The sequence below is a fragment of the Schistocerca nitens genome, chromosome 2 (assembly GCF_023898315.1).
Source record: "Schistocerca nitens isolate TAMUIC-IGC-003100 chromosome 2, iqSchNite1.1, whole genome shotgun sequence".
Classification (NCBI taxonomy): Eukaryota; Metazoa; Arthropoda; class Insecta; order Orthoptera; family Acrididae; genus Schistocerca; species Schistocerca nitens.
Window position 1 is genome coordinate 1,099,467,278 of NC_064615.1, and position 16,772 is coordinate 1,099,484,049.

The 16,772-nt window shown below is 45.9% G+C and overlaps 1 protein-coding gene across 1 annotated transcript in view; it reads right to left on the reverse strand.

Moving 5' to 3' along the window:
- LOC126235571 (lens fiber major intrinsic protein-like) overlaps positions 1-16,772 on the reverse strand; it is a 124,458-nt gene that overhangs the window by 24,712 nt on the left and 82,974 nt on the right. Inside the window, exons 4-5 of the mRNA XM_049944288.1 lie at positions 9,760-9,903; positions 4,131-4,328 (exon numbers count right to left, since the gene is read on the reverse strand). Coding sequence (XP_049800245.1) covers positions 4,131-4,328; positions 9,760-9,903 — 342 coding nt within the window. The remainder of the gene's footprint in view (positions 1-4,130; positions 4,329-9,759; positions 9,904-16,772) is intronic.

Genomic DNA, 16,772 nt, shown 5'->3' on the forward strand with positions numbered 1-16,772 from the left:
CTTTGGCAGGTTTTCAGCTTCTGAAGCGGCTTCCGCTCGATGCACCAAGATCCTCAGAACATAACGTTTCTGCGACTGATGGTGACAGCGTGCTGATATCGGTCCTTGTGGGAGGGTTTCCGGTGAACACTGTGGCTGAGGCACTCATTTGCTTTATGGCGGGCGAGGACGTCAAGGAATGGCGAGCCACCTTCTGACCTCGTCTCCATTGTGAACTTCATGTTGTCATTGATATTGTTGACGTGGTCCAAGAACTCTACCAGCTTTCCACGTCCGTGGGACCAGGCAACGAACGTGTCGTCGACTTAACGATAAGAGCAAGAAGGATTCGCAGGTACCGTATCCAGGGCGACGTCGTCAAAGAACTCTACAGATAGGTTGGCTTCAATTGGTGCCAATGGGGTCCCAATCGCGACGTCGTCGATCTGGTTAAAATATACAAAAAATACGATGACGTCAGAGTGTGCTTAAATAAACCCACAACAGTGTCGTTAAATAACTGGGAGAGCAGATCTATAGAGTCTTTGATGGTTAAGTTCGTGAATAATGAAATCACATCAAAGGTGACCGTGATATCTCCTTCTCCAAGATGCAGGCATTGAGATCGGTCGTCATCTTGATACTATGTACACAGTAACCAACGTGCGGGGTGAGGAGGCTGGCCAGATGTTTCGCTGATCTGTAAGTCGGTACTCAAATGGTGCTTGCGATGGGACGCAGAGCAATGTACTTCTTGTGAGGCCATGCAATGTACGTGGTCGAGTCGCCCGCGGGAGGAGATTTTTAATGAGTTCTCTTGTGAAACTCTGACGTCTTCCTCATTATTCTCCCTTCCTCTAGCATCAATCGAATCTTCGCATCATTCTAAGCAATGTGTCCCACAAGGCTTGTTTCACTTAACGGGAAGGCCTGTGACTGACCGTGGATGTTCGAAAATGAGGACTTGCCCTTGTGTCTGCCACATAAAATCAGAATGAAATAAACTGTGTATCTCAAATTTGTTCAAAGCTCAAGCCGCTTCATTTATGGGTCCAGAGCCACATGATGTACCTATTGCTGGAGATGAACAACGCAGCAACATTGGAGAGTACTATCATTTTAAAAAAATATCTACGCTGTTGTTAAAATATCGCAATCGCTATGAGTACAAACGTTGACTGTTATGTTTAATTAAGTACAATTGTTTCTTCGCTTTTATAAAATGCTAGCGACGGACAGTGTACCACAGTAAGAAAATTGAAGCTGTTGTAGAAAATTTCTGATTGACTCTGGGTGCACAAGTTGATGCTCTGTTAGGTCCACAGCGAAAAGGCAAATTCTGGAAACAATACTGAAAGTTTACTAAAACTAAAGACAGAGCTCAGGCGCAGCAGATGCAGCCACACATGCTATAATGTTCGGTCAGGGGGTGCGATAAGAGGGCCGTGTGTAGACAATTAATGAGGGAATGTCCTTAGACGATAGATACGTAAGATCGGTGACAGAAATTGACAAAGGAAGGTCCGCAGACGATGAAGGATGAGTAAGGTGACAGAACAGACGAGGAAAGATCCTTAGGAAGTAAAGGCAAATATGATGCAACAGAATAAATGAAGGGCCTTAGACAAAAAAGAGGGTAACAACTGAGAGAGAGAGAGCAGAAACTGCGAGAGGGAAGACAGTGGGGAGTATGCTACGATATGAGAAGCCAATCAAGTTCCTCAGACATAGTTCAAGACCAAGTAAGGAAAGGCTTCCTATCCCTCCACCCAGCCTCAAAAAGAAGGACAACATACACTCCTGGAAATTGAAATAAGAACACCGTGAATTCATTGTCCCAGGAAGGGGAAACTTTATTGACACATTCCTGGGGTCAGATACATCACATGATCACACTGACAGAACCACACGCACATAGACACAGGCAACAGAGCATGCACAATGTCGGCACTAGTACAGTGTGTATCCACCTTTCGCAGCAATGCAGGCTGCTATTCTCCCATGGAGACGATCGTAGAGATGCTGGATGTAGTCCTGTGGAACGGCTTGCCATGCCATTTCCACCTGGCGCCTCAGTTGGACCAGCGTTCGTGCTGGACGTGCAGACCGCGTGAGACGACGCTTCATCCAGTCCCAAACATGCTCAATGGGGGACAGATCCGGAGATCTTGCTGGCCACGGTAGTTGACTTACACCTTCTAGAGCACGTTGGGTGGCACGGGATACGTGCGAACGTGCATTGTCCTGTTGGAACAGCAAGTTCCCTTGCCGGTCTAGGAATGGTAGAACGATGGGTTCGATGACGGTTTGGATGTACCGTGCACTATTCAGTGTCCCCTCGACGATCACCAGTGGTGTACGGCCAGTGTAGGAGATCGCTCCCCACACCATGATGCCGGGTGTTGGCCCTGTGTGCCTCGGTCGTATGCAGTCCTGATTGTGGCGCTCACCTGCACGGCGCCAAACACGCATACGACCATCATTGGCACCAAGGCAGAAGCGACTCTCATCGCTGAAGACGACACGTCTCCATTCGTCCCTCCATTCACGCCTGTCGCGACACCACTGGAGGCGGGCTGCACGATGTTGGGGCGTGAGCGGAAGACGGCCTAACGGTGTGCGGGACCGTAGCCCAGCTTCATGGAGACGGTTGCGAATGGTCCTCGCCGATACCCCAGGAGCAACAGTGTCCCTAATTTGCTGGGAAGTGGCGGTGCGGTCCCCTACGGCACTGCGTAGGATCCTACGGTCTTGGCGTGCATCCGTGCGTCGCTGCGGTCCGGTCCCAGGTCGACGGGCACGTGCACCTTCCGCCGACCACTGGCGACAACATCGATGTACTGTGGAGACCTCACGCCCCACGTGTTGAGCAATTCGGCGGTACGTCCACCCGGCCTCCCGCATGCCCACTATACGCCCTCGCTCAAAGTCCGTCAACTGCACATACGGTTCACGTCCACGCTGTCGCGGCATGCTACCAGTGTTAAAGACTGCGATGGAGCTCCGTATGCCACGGCAAACTGGCTGACACTGACGGCGGCGGTGCACAAATGCTGCGCAGCTAGCGCCATTCGACGGCCAACACCGCGGGTCCTGGTGTGTCCGCTGTGCCGTGCGTGTGATCATTGCTTGTACAGCCCTCTCGCAGTGTCCGGAGCAAGTATGGTGGGTCTGACACACCGGTGTCAATGTGTTCTTTTTTCCATTTCCAGGAGTGTATAAGGCGACGAGAAGTCTTCGAAATTACGTCGTGTCGGGGGCAGGCAGGGTCAAATGGGAAAGCAAGACGAAACTTTATGACCAAACGTCCAGAATTAGAAGAGTGTTCAGGAAGAATGAAGTAGGCAGCAATGAAGTGAGTGGCTGACAGACACGGACACAGCTAGGCTGGAGTCTCTGGATAGTAGTTACTTGGCTGCACGCCCTGCTAGTCTCAAATTTTAAAAGGCGGCTCTGCGACGCAGATACAACTGTGATAAACAGCCACTGTGTGTGCACAAGGACGTGGCTGTTGGTGCAGAGGCATCTCAGCTAGGAAAGTCATAACTATATTTCAGTTTAGGAACAAAACTCGGTAGTTAATTGTATGTGCTGAGTTGCTTACTGTCCTTCTTACCCCGCGATCTTACATATCCACCTGAGCGAATTACGTGAGACCATAAAGTCCCCCTCTCACTTCGATCAATCAGCGCCACACATCGTGAGCCCCGGTCGCTCAGTCCCTTGCAAAACCCACACTCGGGGTGCGACAAATAATTTATTGTGTAGTGTGCAGAGTATTGCTTTTGACATGAAAAATATAAATAATATGATGCTCTCTAGAGGATTTTATAACCTGAGGAGATTAAAAAAATCAACCAACCATTTGCAAGTAAAGTTTTATTAGGCCTTGATCTAGGTTTTGATATTTGTAAAAATATCTTCTTCAGAAGTAGTGGGCCTTGTTACATCACATAATGGTACATTAGATTAGATGAAGCCGAGCGGCTCTTTTTACAAATACCGAAACCTAGGTTAAGGGTCAATAAGGCTTTATTTGCAACTTATTGGTTGACTTTTTAACCTCTTCAGATTTACACAGTCGCTGTTTCGCAGCCATGTTTAATATTTTGATTTTATAACGAATACTCGATGTAAATTCCGGTCCTCACCAACGATAGGGAGATGGCCGCCATGTAGAAGCCGAACTGGAGCGAGGCAACGCCCGCTTGGTGACCATCCCAGGAGGCGTGGCACTGCAGCACCAGACCCGCCGTTCCAGCCGCCTCCACCAGGAGCGCCTGCAGAGGCGACAGTGCGGCCGCGGGGACTGTAGTGCACTCGCACGATGCTGAAGACGGCGTCACCGCCTGTCGAAACAACACAGTGTCATCCAGGCCAGCTGCACTTTGCATCCTCCTTCTAGGAGAAGAGTTATGTCATCTGTAAGCACTAAAACCTGAATTCATCCGGACATCCTCATGTTATTCAGTCTGTAGTTTGTGCAAGCAATAAAGGAAGGGAAGAGGAAATTGAGAAAGTGAATTGTAGCTGATGCAGAAGAAATAAAAACCTCACAATTTTCAATACCACTGCAGTTCTGTCAGAGTTGACTAAACTTTTGGAAGACCAGTTGAAAAGAATGGATGGTATATAAAAAGGTATTAAAGACGAACGTAAATAAAGCTAAAATAAGGTAAATGAAATACAGTCCACATAAATGAGGTCTTGCTGCGGGAATTTGATTAGAAAATGAGGTGCTCAATCTAATGAATGATTTTATTTGTTTGGACAGCACAAAGCTAACTACAACGGTGCTAAAGAGATGAGGAAATGCTGGTCGACAATAGCAAGTAAATCTAGCTAAACACAGAGACTGAATTCCTCCAACCCATCTTCTCCTGTGCTACTGATACTTGCAGCAGTTCGTGGATCACATGAACAGTGTCCATCTTAACATTACATTTACCATCGAGATAGAGAAGGATGGCAAGCTAGAGTTCTTAGATGTTTTAATTGAGCGGAAGGCAGGAGCCCAGCTTCGTTATCCATAGGAAACAGACGCACAATTATCGATATTTGAACGCCGGTAGTTTTCACCACCTTGTACACAAGAAAGCGATCCTGGACACGTTAATACACAGAGCCAAAGTTAATTCTGACGGCGACCACTTACAGTCTGAATTGCAGCACTTGAGACAAATGTTCAGAGAAAATGACTACAGTAAAAGAGTCATTGCATACGCTTTCAGGTGCCACCAAAGAAGAACGCCTTGTGAATTGGCAGAAGAAGCCGAGCCGGTGGCTTTTCTGCTATACTGTGGGGCAACGAGCAGCAAGTTAGGACGTGTATTGCAGAGACATGGATTGAGACCAGTGTTCCGGCCCGTCCCCAAAACACGAGATATGTTGCGCCCTGTTGGAGACGACATAGCTCTTTGTATGCCCAGTGTGTATGGTGTCCCTTGCGAGTGCAGCAGCATCTACACTACTGGCCATTAAAATTGGTACAACACGAAGATGACGTGCTACAGACGCGAAATTTAACCAACAGGAAGAAGATGCTGTGATATGCAAATGATTAGCTTTTCAGAGCATTCACACAAAGTTCGCGCCGGTGGCGACTCCTACAACGTGCTGACATAAGGAAAGTTTCCAACCGATTTCTCATACACAAACAGCAGTTGACCGGCGTTGCCTGGTGAAACGTTGTTGTGATGCCTCGTGTAAGAAGGAGAAATGCGTACCATCACGTTTCCGACTTTGATAAAGGTCGGATTGTAGCCTAACGCGATTGCCGTTTATCGTATCGCGACATTGCTGCTCGCGTTGGTCGAGATCCAATGACTGTTAGCAGAATATGGAATCGGTGGGTTCAGGAGGATAATACGAAACGCCGTGCTGGATCCCAACGACCTCGTATCACTAGCAATAGAGATGACAGGCATCTTATCCGCATGGCTGTAACGGATCGTGCAGCCACGTCTCGATCCCTGAGTTAACAGATGGGGACGTTCACAAGACAACAACCATCTGCACGAACAGTTCAACGACGTTTGCAGCAACATGGACTATCAGCTCGGACACCATGGCTACGCTTACCCTTGACACTGCATCACAGACAGGAGCGCCTGCGATGGTGTATTCAACGACGAACCTGGGTGCACGAATGGCAAAACGTCATTTTTTCGGATGAATTCAGGTTCTGTTCACAGCATCATGATGGTCGCATTCGTGTCTGGAGACATCGCGGTGAACGCACATTGGAAGCGTGTATTCGTCATCGCCATACTGGCGTATCACCCGGCGTGATGGTATGGGGTGCCATTGGTTACACGTCTCGGTCACCTCTTGTTCGCATTGATGGCGCTTTGAACAGTAGACGTTACATTTCAGATGTGTTACGACCCTTGGCTCTACCCTTCATTTGATCCCTGCGAAACCCTACATTTCAACAGGATAATGCAGACTGCATGTTGCAGGTCCTGTACGGTCCTTTCTGGATACAGAAAATGTTCGATTGCTGCCCTGGCCAGCACATTCTCCAGATCTCTCACCAATTGAAAACGTCTAGTCAATGGTGGCCGAGCTACTGGCTCGTTACAATACGCCAGTCACTACTCTTGATGAACCGTGGTATCATGTTGAAGATGCATGGGCAGCTGTACCTGTACACGCCATCCTAGCTCTGTTTGACTCAATGCCCAGGCGTATCAAGACCGTTATTACGGCCAGAGGTGGTTGTTCTGGGTACTGATTTCTCAGGATCTATGCACTCAAATTGCGTGAAAATGTAATCACATGTCAGTTCTAGTATAATATATTTGTCCAATGAATACCCATTTATCATCTGCATTTCTTCTTAGTGTAGCAATTTTAATGGCCAGTAGTGTATATAGGCCAGGCAATTGGCACAGTTGTGGAGTGCTGTACCGAGCACAAGAGTCATATTAACCAAAGGGAGTTCCACAAGTCGGCCATAGCTGAGCATTGCCTCGAAAACGAACACAAAATACAGCTTGAGAACAAGAGAGTCTTGGCTCATGTGTCAACATACTGGGACTCGGATATAAAAAAGGTGGCTGAGATTAGAATGAACAGCAACACTTTCAACAGAGATCAACGGTACACACTGAGTAGGGTGTGGGGGCGGACTGGACGTCGAAAGGAAGCAACGACGGATGCTTAATGCTTGCAGGGGGGCGGGAGCGGCAGCTTCAAACGTGGAGCCGGTCCCTCGCGCCACCTGACGTCACTCGGTCTCGCAGCAGGCCGGAACTGCTACGAGGTGCAAAAGTCGCCTTCTGTGCACATGTCGTTTCGGCCCCCTCTGATTGGTGCCAGCGTCCGTAATAGTAGGTATATAAGAGGAAAAAAGTGTCAGGCCCGACCTCACATCTCCTTTTCCTCGAACACTTCTGCACCCTATGCGTCGACGATCCCTTGTTGTCTTCTGTCCTCTCTAGCCCCAGCCCGTTGCCGCACCTTTACCGTGATGTTCCGCCCTGTCTCCATCACCACACCCTCCACCTCCCCTCAAAACGCAACTTTCAGCACATACCCCTCCCAGATGATGAGCTTCGCCCTGATATCTACCCCTCCTACCAACTCTAACCCCACCTCCACTCCCCCGCTCAGTGCTCCCTCTCCCTTCCTCCTCCCTTCCACTGAGTGGTTTTTTCCTCTCTCCTCTACCCCTCCCTTTCCAGTGCACCCATTCTTCGTCTCAGCACTTCCTCCTGACTTGCCTTGCCTCCCCACCTCCCACCCGCCCCTCTCTTGCTTCTTGGTGCGCCCCTGACCCCCTTGCTATTCCTCCTACCCTCTCCAGCCCCCTCCCCCTCTGCCCCCTCCTTCCCCTCTTTTCCCTTCTCTCAGGCCTCCCCTCCCTTGGAAGGTCCCTCCTGGCAAGTTTTACTCTTCATCATGTGTGCTCCATCTCGTGCAGTGGTTTTCAAGTATCGTCGTTCTGGAGTGTTTTAATCCTGTGGCCAACTTTCAACTTCTGCGTGTGTCTTCAGTTTTTTTTACATACTAAGCACATTGCCTACAGTGTTTTTTAACTTTATGTGTACTTCTTTTAACTGCAACACGCGAGAGTCTCTGTGTACATGTATCTACATCTACATCTACATGGATACTCTGCAAATCATATTCAAGTGCCTGGCAGAGGGTTCATCGAACCACCTTCACAATTCACTATTATCCCAATCTCGTATAGAGTGCGGAAAGAATGAACACCTATATCTTTCCGTACGAGCTCTGGTTTCCCTTATTTTATCGTAGTGATCGTTCCTCCCTATGTAGGTTGGTGTCAACAAAATATTTTCGCATTCGGAGGAGAAAGTTGGTGACTGGAATTTCGTGAGAAGATTCCGTCGCAACGAAAAACACCTTTCTTTTAATGATTTCCAGCCCAAATTCTGTATCATTTCTATGACACTCTCTCCCACATTTCGTGATAATACAAAACGTGCTTCCTTTCTTTGAACTTTTTCGATTTACTCTGTCAGTCCTATCTGTTAAGGATCCCGCACTGCGCAGCAGTATTCGAAAAGAAGACAGACAAGTGTAGTGTAGGCAGTCTCCTTAGTAGGTCTGTTACATTTTCTAAGTGTCCTGCAAATAAAACACAGTCTTTGGTTAGTTTTCCCCACAACATTTCCTATATGTTCCTTCTAATTTAAGTTGTTCGTAATTGTAATACCTAGGTATTTAGTTGAATTTACAGCTTTAAGATTAGGCTGATTTACCGTGTAACCGAAGTTTAAGGAGCTCCTTTTAGCACTCATGTGGATGACCTCACAGTTTTCGTTATTTAGGGTCAACTGCCACTTTTTGCACCATTCAGATATTTTTTCTAAATCGTTTTGCAGTTTGTTTTGAACTTCTGATGACTTTACTAGTCGATAAATGACAGCGTCATCTGCAAACAACCAAAGACGGCTGCTCAGATTGTATCCAAAATCGTTTATATAAATAGGGAACAGCAAAGGGGCTATAACACTACCCCCTATGTCTCCCATTGATATGTTCTCATGTCACCCTTTATCGCCTTTTATATGTCTAATTTTCCTCTTTTCATTACATGTATCACTCAGCTGAAGAGCGGCGTATTGGGCCACTGCCTGTCCTGCCCACATGGGGCAGGGGAAAGAAATCACAATAAAGAAGGAAAAAACCAGGCCCGGCAGTCAGTAGTTTTTCTCCTAACAATGATGGCGGAGGTAGCCATCGAAAGCTCGAGGACTTTGTTCGAATTGATGAGGCCTGAAAACCGCGAAGATTTTATTCAGTCGTGCCGCCGCTAAAGACTCCGAGGACACCTGGGTACCCACACCATTCAGTTTCCATCAGTCCTTCGAAATCTTCAAACACGATATACTCTATCTCAGTTGGGATATCCACTTTACCTCTCCAATCCAAATATTTTAACAACTGATCAAATTACTGTCCCTTTTCGTCCACATAGCACATGTCCAACATGTTCCACACACACTGGAAACTGGACTAATAATCTCATCGTTACCCCCCTAGCCACCAATCATGGTTCGCCACCATCCTCTCGCAACAAAACAGGCTTTTCCTCCATTATAATGAAGTCCGTACTGACGTAAATTATTCCAACATATTCCTCCGTATCCATTCTCATTTCATTCTTCACACACCCCGCAGCATCCCACCATTCTCCCATCTTTAACATAACTACGGCCTCCATTCTAGTTATCCCTCTCCCAAATGCCACAAACTTCCCTAGGCCATCCCACCAGACCCCGTCTCGTCCTCCCCCAGAGCACTCACCAGGAGCAGCCGGTAGCCCAGCAGGGCGCCGGCCAGCTGCGCCACCAGGTAGCCCGCCGCTGCCCGCGCGCCGAACCCGCCCCTCAGCAGGCGGCCCAGCGTCACCGCGGGATTCACGTGCGCCCCTGACACGTGGCCCACCATCTGTAACAACATGCCTCCCATCCACTGCTGCACTTCATCACGAAACTAGATGAGCCGAGGTCATCTTGTCTATGCACAGCATCACAGCATTAAAATAGCGAAAAAAGATATCCCTATTCTTTGACTAGAATATTTTTTTCAAAATAAAATTCATGCTGATAATTACAAAAACAACAAAAAACAGTAAAACTGATACACAAGAAATTTTAGGGGAAGTATTTTTTTTATTTAATCTGTTCAAAAAAACCAGAAGCACTAACATATTTGGATTGAAGAAACTGTATAAATATTCTCAGAGTTTATTGATACATCCAGCACATATTTTAACATGAAAACATAAAACTACAGGGTAATTTATAAGTACAGGGTGGGGCAGGGAATTTTCCCTAACTGTTGTTGTTGTAGTCTTCAAAAAATGGCTGTGAGCACTATGGAACTTAACATCTCAGGTCATCAGTCCCCTAGAACTTAGAACTACGTAAACCTAACTAACCTAAGGACATCACACACATCCATGCCCGAGGCAGGATTCGAACCTGCGACCGTAGCGGTCGCGCGGTTCCAGACCGAAGCGCCTAGAACCGGTCGGCCACACCGGCTGGCCTGTAGTCTTCAGTTCAAAGATTGATATGATGTGGCTCTCCATGTCATTCTATCCTGTGCAAGCCTCTTCATTCCCGAGTAACTACTACAACCTACATCCTTCTGAATCTGCTTACTGTATTCAACTCTTGGTCTCCCTCTACAATTTTTAACCTCCCGTCTGCCCATACTCTTTCCTCCAGTACTAAATTGGCCTTGATGGCTCAGAAGGCGTCCTACCAACTGATGTCTTATTCTAGTCGGGTTGTACCACAAATTTCTCTTCTCCCCAATACTATTCAGTACCTACTCATTAGTTACGTGTTGTACCCTTCTAATCTTCAGCATTCTTCTGTATACCTAATTATAAAAGTTAATAAAAGAAAAACTAAAATTTCTAGGCAACATTTCTTTATTACCTCAATAAAGTACAGTTGCAAGTTTAGTGTTTTTAATTTTTGAACATCAAATCCCACAAGTGGCGCTCCTCATTGTTAACGAACAGCTGCAGCCAGATTTTAAAGTACTGCATCACTATATGGAGCATCTGCTGTGGAATACGGCCTATTTCAAAGCATATAGGTTTCTTCAAGGCTCAAGAGTCCTTGGGCGGCGTTTATAAACTCCAGCTTTGAGATAACACCAAAGAAAGAAGTCGCACGAACTTAAATCAGACGAGCGTGAAGGCCATGGAATGTCGCTGTAGCTTGAGATCAAACGACAGGCAAAGATTTTCCTCAAAACATTCGTCAAATACCGAGCAGCGTGGCCTGTGCCACCATCCTGCTGAAACCAAACGAGCCTCATATGCATTTATTGAAGTTGTGCTTCAAAACACTTTTGGATCATGTTCACATATCAGCCACTATTGACGACAACACCACGGTAGTTTCTCGCCCCCCGCCCCTCCCCCGCCCCCCTCCAAAAAAAAGGTCCAATGATTTCTTCAGCACCGATGGCACATCATACTGCGACCTTATCACTGTAGAGGGACATCTCACGAATTTCCCCAGCTTTCACACAACACCACTAATGCATATTCTGTTCGTTAACACATCCACACTGAAGAAAGTGTGCGCATCTTGAGGAACGTTTTCAGTCAAGTCTTCACATGCCTGTCATCAATGTTGCCGGTCCCGTTGTGACAGTTCTTGAGCGATCAACAGTTTATGCGGATGAAATTCAGGTCTCCAAAGAGAATCCGACGCCCAGCACGGCTAGACAGTGCAAGTGAAAAAAAAAAAAAAAGGCTCTGAGCACTATGGGACTCAACATCTTTGGTCATAAGTCCCCTAGAACTCAGAACTACTTAAACCTAACGAACCTAAGGACATCACACACACCCATGCCCGAGGCAGGATTCGAACCTGCGACCGTAGCAGTCCCGCGGTTCCGGACTGCAGCGCCAGAACCGCACGGCCACCGCGGCCGGCACAGTGCAAGTGACGACGCGTGCTTGCTAACAGAACGTTTAGGGGACTGCACCACCGACCTTCTTGCAGGCTCAAAGTTTTCATGTGTTCTAGAGGCCCTCTGTGCCCCAACTCTCTTTTTGATAACTGTGCCACATTGACGAAAGTTCTCTACCCACTACAGAATCGATATACGGTCGGAAACAGTGTTTCGAGGGGGGACTTTATCTCGAATACGCGTAGCATGCTGTACTGCAGCTATAGACCGGTTTTCAGGAAAATAGGTTTCGACATCAAAAGTACGTAGTTCATTCGACCACGCAACTAACAGCGGTAGCATGGTAAAGATCGACTGCCAACATCCACTGCCGCTGTGACCTTCGAACCCATCCTTACTATTCTACTGCTCCAGTAGAGTAGTGAGTATTCGCTGTATCAACTTAAAATTAGGAATAATTCCCTGCTCCGCTCTGTACTTCTGGGTATCAGAAGATGACTGCGTGAAAGCTAAAAGAGATGGTTAATGGCGCATATCAGTGGACAGAGGATCTTGCCAACTTCCCACCTGTAACACACCCCTTGGCGTAGTTGCAGTACGCACATCCAGAAGCCACGCAGGTCACGACATGTAGACAAATCATGCGCTCTGTTGTCACACTGAATCAGCACACGCCTTGACATACGCACCCAGTCAACAGATTTAAAATGACATTAATGAACTGGACGCAGATACTGACGTTACGTGTGTCAGAAATGCTGCCCATATAGAACCAGCATAATGTGAATTAAAAACTTGGACAGGTGCTCTATCCACTGATTTGTATCTATTTTCTGTACATGTTGTAGTTTTCGTGCTGTCATGTTTTGTAACCGCAGAGGTACCGTTGGATGACCCTGTATTCTAAGATAAAAATAATGTACTGTAAAAAGTGTGACATTGTTTCACGTTGTAATGAAAAATGTTACCGGTAATGAATTTGCATTCAACTGGACAACACAGAAACCGCCAGTAAGGAAACTGTTAAGAAAACATTAAATTAATTTTGTATGCTATTACATTAAGGCACTTTGAAATCTGTTACTATAGATCGATATGGTATGCTAAGCTCCAATACTTGGTTACATCTCGAGAAATGTGGTGCACTTGGAGGGGTTAGGACTAGGAAAGCTCTATTCAGTCAAGAGAGGTGAAGTGTAGCTGTATTCGTCTGCTCGGTTGAAGATTAATTGGGTTGTAGGGTAGGTTGGTCAATGCCCAGGTGAGGATGGTCTTTTAACCTAAGACGGCGAGATTGTGGTCTGTGACCGCCATACGCAGAGAGATTGATCGAGTACTATGCGCGAGGTCTTAGAAATATGTATAGAGTTGTCTCGTACACTTTGATCGTTCTTATGTGTTCGAGAATTAAGTGTGAATGGACGTACTGAGCAGTCATCTATCAATACTCGCAATAAAACTTTCAAAGTAGAGGGGGTATGGTTTAGCTATGATACTGAAATTAGGAAAACATGCTGTCACGTGATTGGCCAGTGTCGGACTTACTGTAAAATTTTTCGCGATACCAGCTGTGATGGATAATATTACAGTAGATCGGTGGTGTCTTCTCCATCCCATCCGTGCATTGGGTACCACATAATGATTGAGTAACAATGCTTGTTTGAGTTGGGGAACAAATTTTGGTTGATGGACCGCAACTTCTGGGGTTGCTAGCACCGAAAACGGCGATCCGGTACTTGTGTGCAAAGTGAGGAATCGCTAGAAATTGAACGCAGAGTTATTAACAATTCGGTCTCTGTGACATATGAGTTTAAATGTAGAGGCCGTCAATCACTTTCGGGGGGTAGTTTGGAAAGTCGCCACAACGCCGCCAGGCTATTCTAGTTTCCTTGTCTTGTATCTGTCCTTTATTTAAAATCATTCAGTATTATGCTATCGACCGTAAGAATATGATTTACAAGGTGCAACGTATAGGTTCCTGTGAGAGGCCGTGGATTAGTCCGTGTTAATGTCTGTTTAGAATCAGACACAGACTTCGAAGTCGCGGCAGAAAGACGAAATGTTCGGCAGTGTGCAAAAGCGTGTTAGAAAAGAGTGTTTGAGCAAGGGTCAGAGGTAGCTTCTCATTCGCTTAGAGTATGGGTGATCAAACTTTAAAGTGGTCTCTGCAGCGTCTGAATATTTAATATGATCTTGTCCACATAGGCAGCTGCGGTTTGAGATGTCGGACTTGGTGAGCTGTTAGGAATTCTTGGATGGCAGCACTCTGAGTTATTCGGGGAGGGTATTGTGAATTCCGCTTGTCCGCGCTGGAGGTGAATCGCATTGGTGCCTTCGTGGCTTGTAAATAGGATGAACTTTTATAGTTGGTAATTTTTTTTCATTGTTTGATGGTAGAGAATAAAGATGATAGGATGTTGAGGATCTGTTGTATCTAGTTTGGGACGTACAATATTGCGCGCATTTCCGGCGAATGGTCAAGACAAGATCCTGTTCTGTAATTGAGGTCATTCTGTTTCTAGACAGGCTGCAGAAGGTAACTGATATGTCTTTCTCCGACTTAAATTGCAGAGATCAGATGCGCAAAGATCTGGAAATGGGATCAGCTGAACGATGTGTAGGGTGTGACTAAAGCCAAGTTGGAATTTTACTGTAGCATGCAGGTTCGGGAAAGGTGACACGTTTCGCACTGGGTGCAGCCATCGTGAATAACGGTAATAGCGTAATCAACTGACGTGATGACAGAGCGCTCTGGTGGTTGTGATAGGAGCTAAACACAGTTGAACTTGGAGCCATTTTTGTTAGGTAAACGAATTGTATGATCTTCCGCCAAAATTCAAACTCCCCACCAAAATCGGACATCTTGAATGACGCCCTCTGCTGGTGGCGATGCGTACTAACCCAGTTGGACTCCGGACCTCGTGGCGAACACACGCGCATGATATAAATAATAATAAATAATAAATTATAATAAATGATGATAAATGATCATAAATGAACATAAATAATAATAAATAACTGGAGCAGCTGTCCGAATGCAGAGACCTGTTGGAGTGTAGCGATCTGTAAGAGTTAACTATTCTGTCCTCTAGACGACCGAATAGCGAAATAATAGTATGTGTTGGGCGGCTTAGGTGATCAAGTCAGAATTTGAGAAGATGATTAATTTGGGTTGGAGTGTTATTAGATGGTATGTAGATTGTTCGGTTGACTACTTCTGCGCATTTTCTGCCTTTATTTAGTTGAGTGAAGATCGATTGTGGTGTGTTGGATACACGCTTGTCTGTTCTCTAGACCTCGGACAGACCTTAGTTGACGTGTAAATTATAGCGAAGATCTCGAATATGTTACATGACTGAGACCGGTATTCGAGAGTGGAAATATCATTTTGCGTGTGTTTGTTTCTAGTTAGTCAGTGGTTTACAGCATGCTGCACGTAGATAAAGTTCGGCGTTTGTAGAGAATTAATTTGAAGTCTATGTCTTGGGAATTATGATGAACTAGTGATCGGTAGGGTGTAGCCTAGTGCATGATATTGAGAAGTACAGCTAAAATGGTGTAATATTATGGAGAAAGTACATGTGTTCTTGCAGTCTATGAGTCTGAGGTTGTTTGTATAAAAGCGAACAGATAAGAAAGGAGAGACAGTAAGGCGTTTGTGCTGAGGGGGGGGGGGGACGATACCGAATTTGTAAAAAGAGTTCTGAGGGTGACTTAGGTCTGCTGATGTAAGAGGAAAGATTAGCTCTGAGTGTCGGGTCTGTAGAGAGAACAGGTTGACGGTGCTTTCCTAGGATTGGGGAGCATTGCTGCATATAGACGCTGTAAGAATAGGACATTTTTTTCGCATGCTGTAGAGATATACTGGATAAGTGCACTGTTTTGTGTCAATATTGTGAAGTTACTGTAGTTTACATTGTGTAGCGTTTGTATATACTGCATTGTAAAGTTACTATTGTTTATGTGATGTGATGAGTAGAGAGGAAGTCGTAAGGACGGTAGAGATATTTCCAGAGTAACAGCGGTCAAGAGAGTGTATTTCCGATACTTAGCTCCTTGTCGAATGTCAATCAATTGAGACCGTTATTGTAACATTTAACTGTAAGTATAATGACATCAACGACTTCGGTATTCGAGAGTGCGAATATCATTTTTTGGTCTGTTTGTTTCTAGTTACTCAGTGGTTGACAGGATGCTGTACTTCGAAAAATTTTGGTGTGTTCTTGTAGTCTATGAGTCTGGATATGTTTGTAGAAAAAGCGAGCAGGCAATGAAGAAGAGACAGTAACGCATTTGTGTTGAGGGGAAGTGATCGCCGAATTTGTGGAACAGTTCTGAGAGGAACTTCTGTCCATTGATGTAGAAGGGCTGATTACCGCTGAGTGTCGCGTGTGTAGAAAGAAAGAGCAGGTTCACAGCGCTTCCTTAGGAATGAAGAGCATTGGGGCATATAGTCGGTATTGTAAAGTTACTGTGGCGTACATTGTGTAGGGTTTGCATATAATGGATTGTAAAGTTGGTATTGCTTATGTTATGGGATGAGTAGAGAGGATGACCGTGTGTGTGTGTGTGTGTGTGTGTGTGTGTGTGTGTGTAGATTGAGGGGGCTGTGGAGGTAATTTAGCGATCTCTGTAAAAGTAAGCAGAGAAAGCCTCAGAAAGAAAAGCAGGATCGTACTTCGATAAGGGGGCCTTAGGAAATTAGGCCGGTAAATTCGATAAGAAGGAATAAGAATGATTAATCGGTTGTGCTGGGATATAGGAGGGTTGAGAACATTTGCGTATGTTGAGAGCTGGAAAGGTAGGAGGTTAGGAGCGCATTCAGTATTATTTTCGTGAACAAGTTCTGTTACGGTAAGAATTTGAATTTACAAATA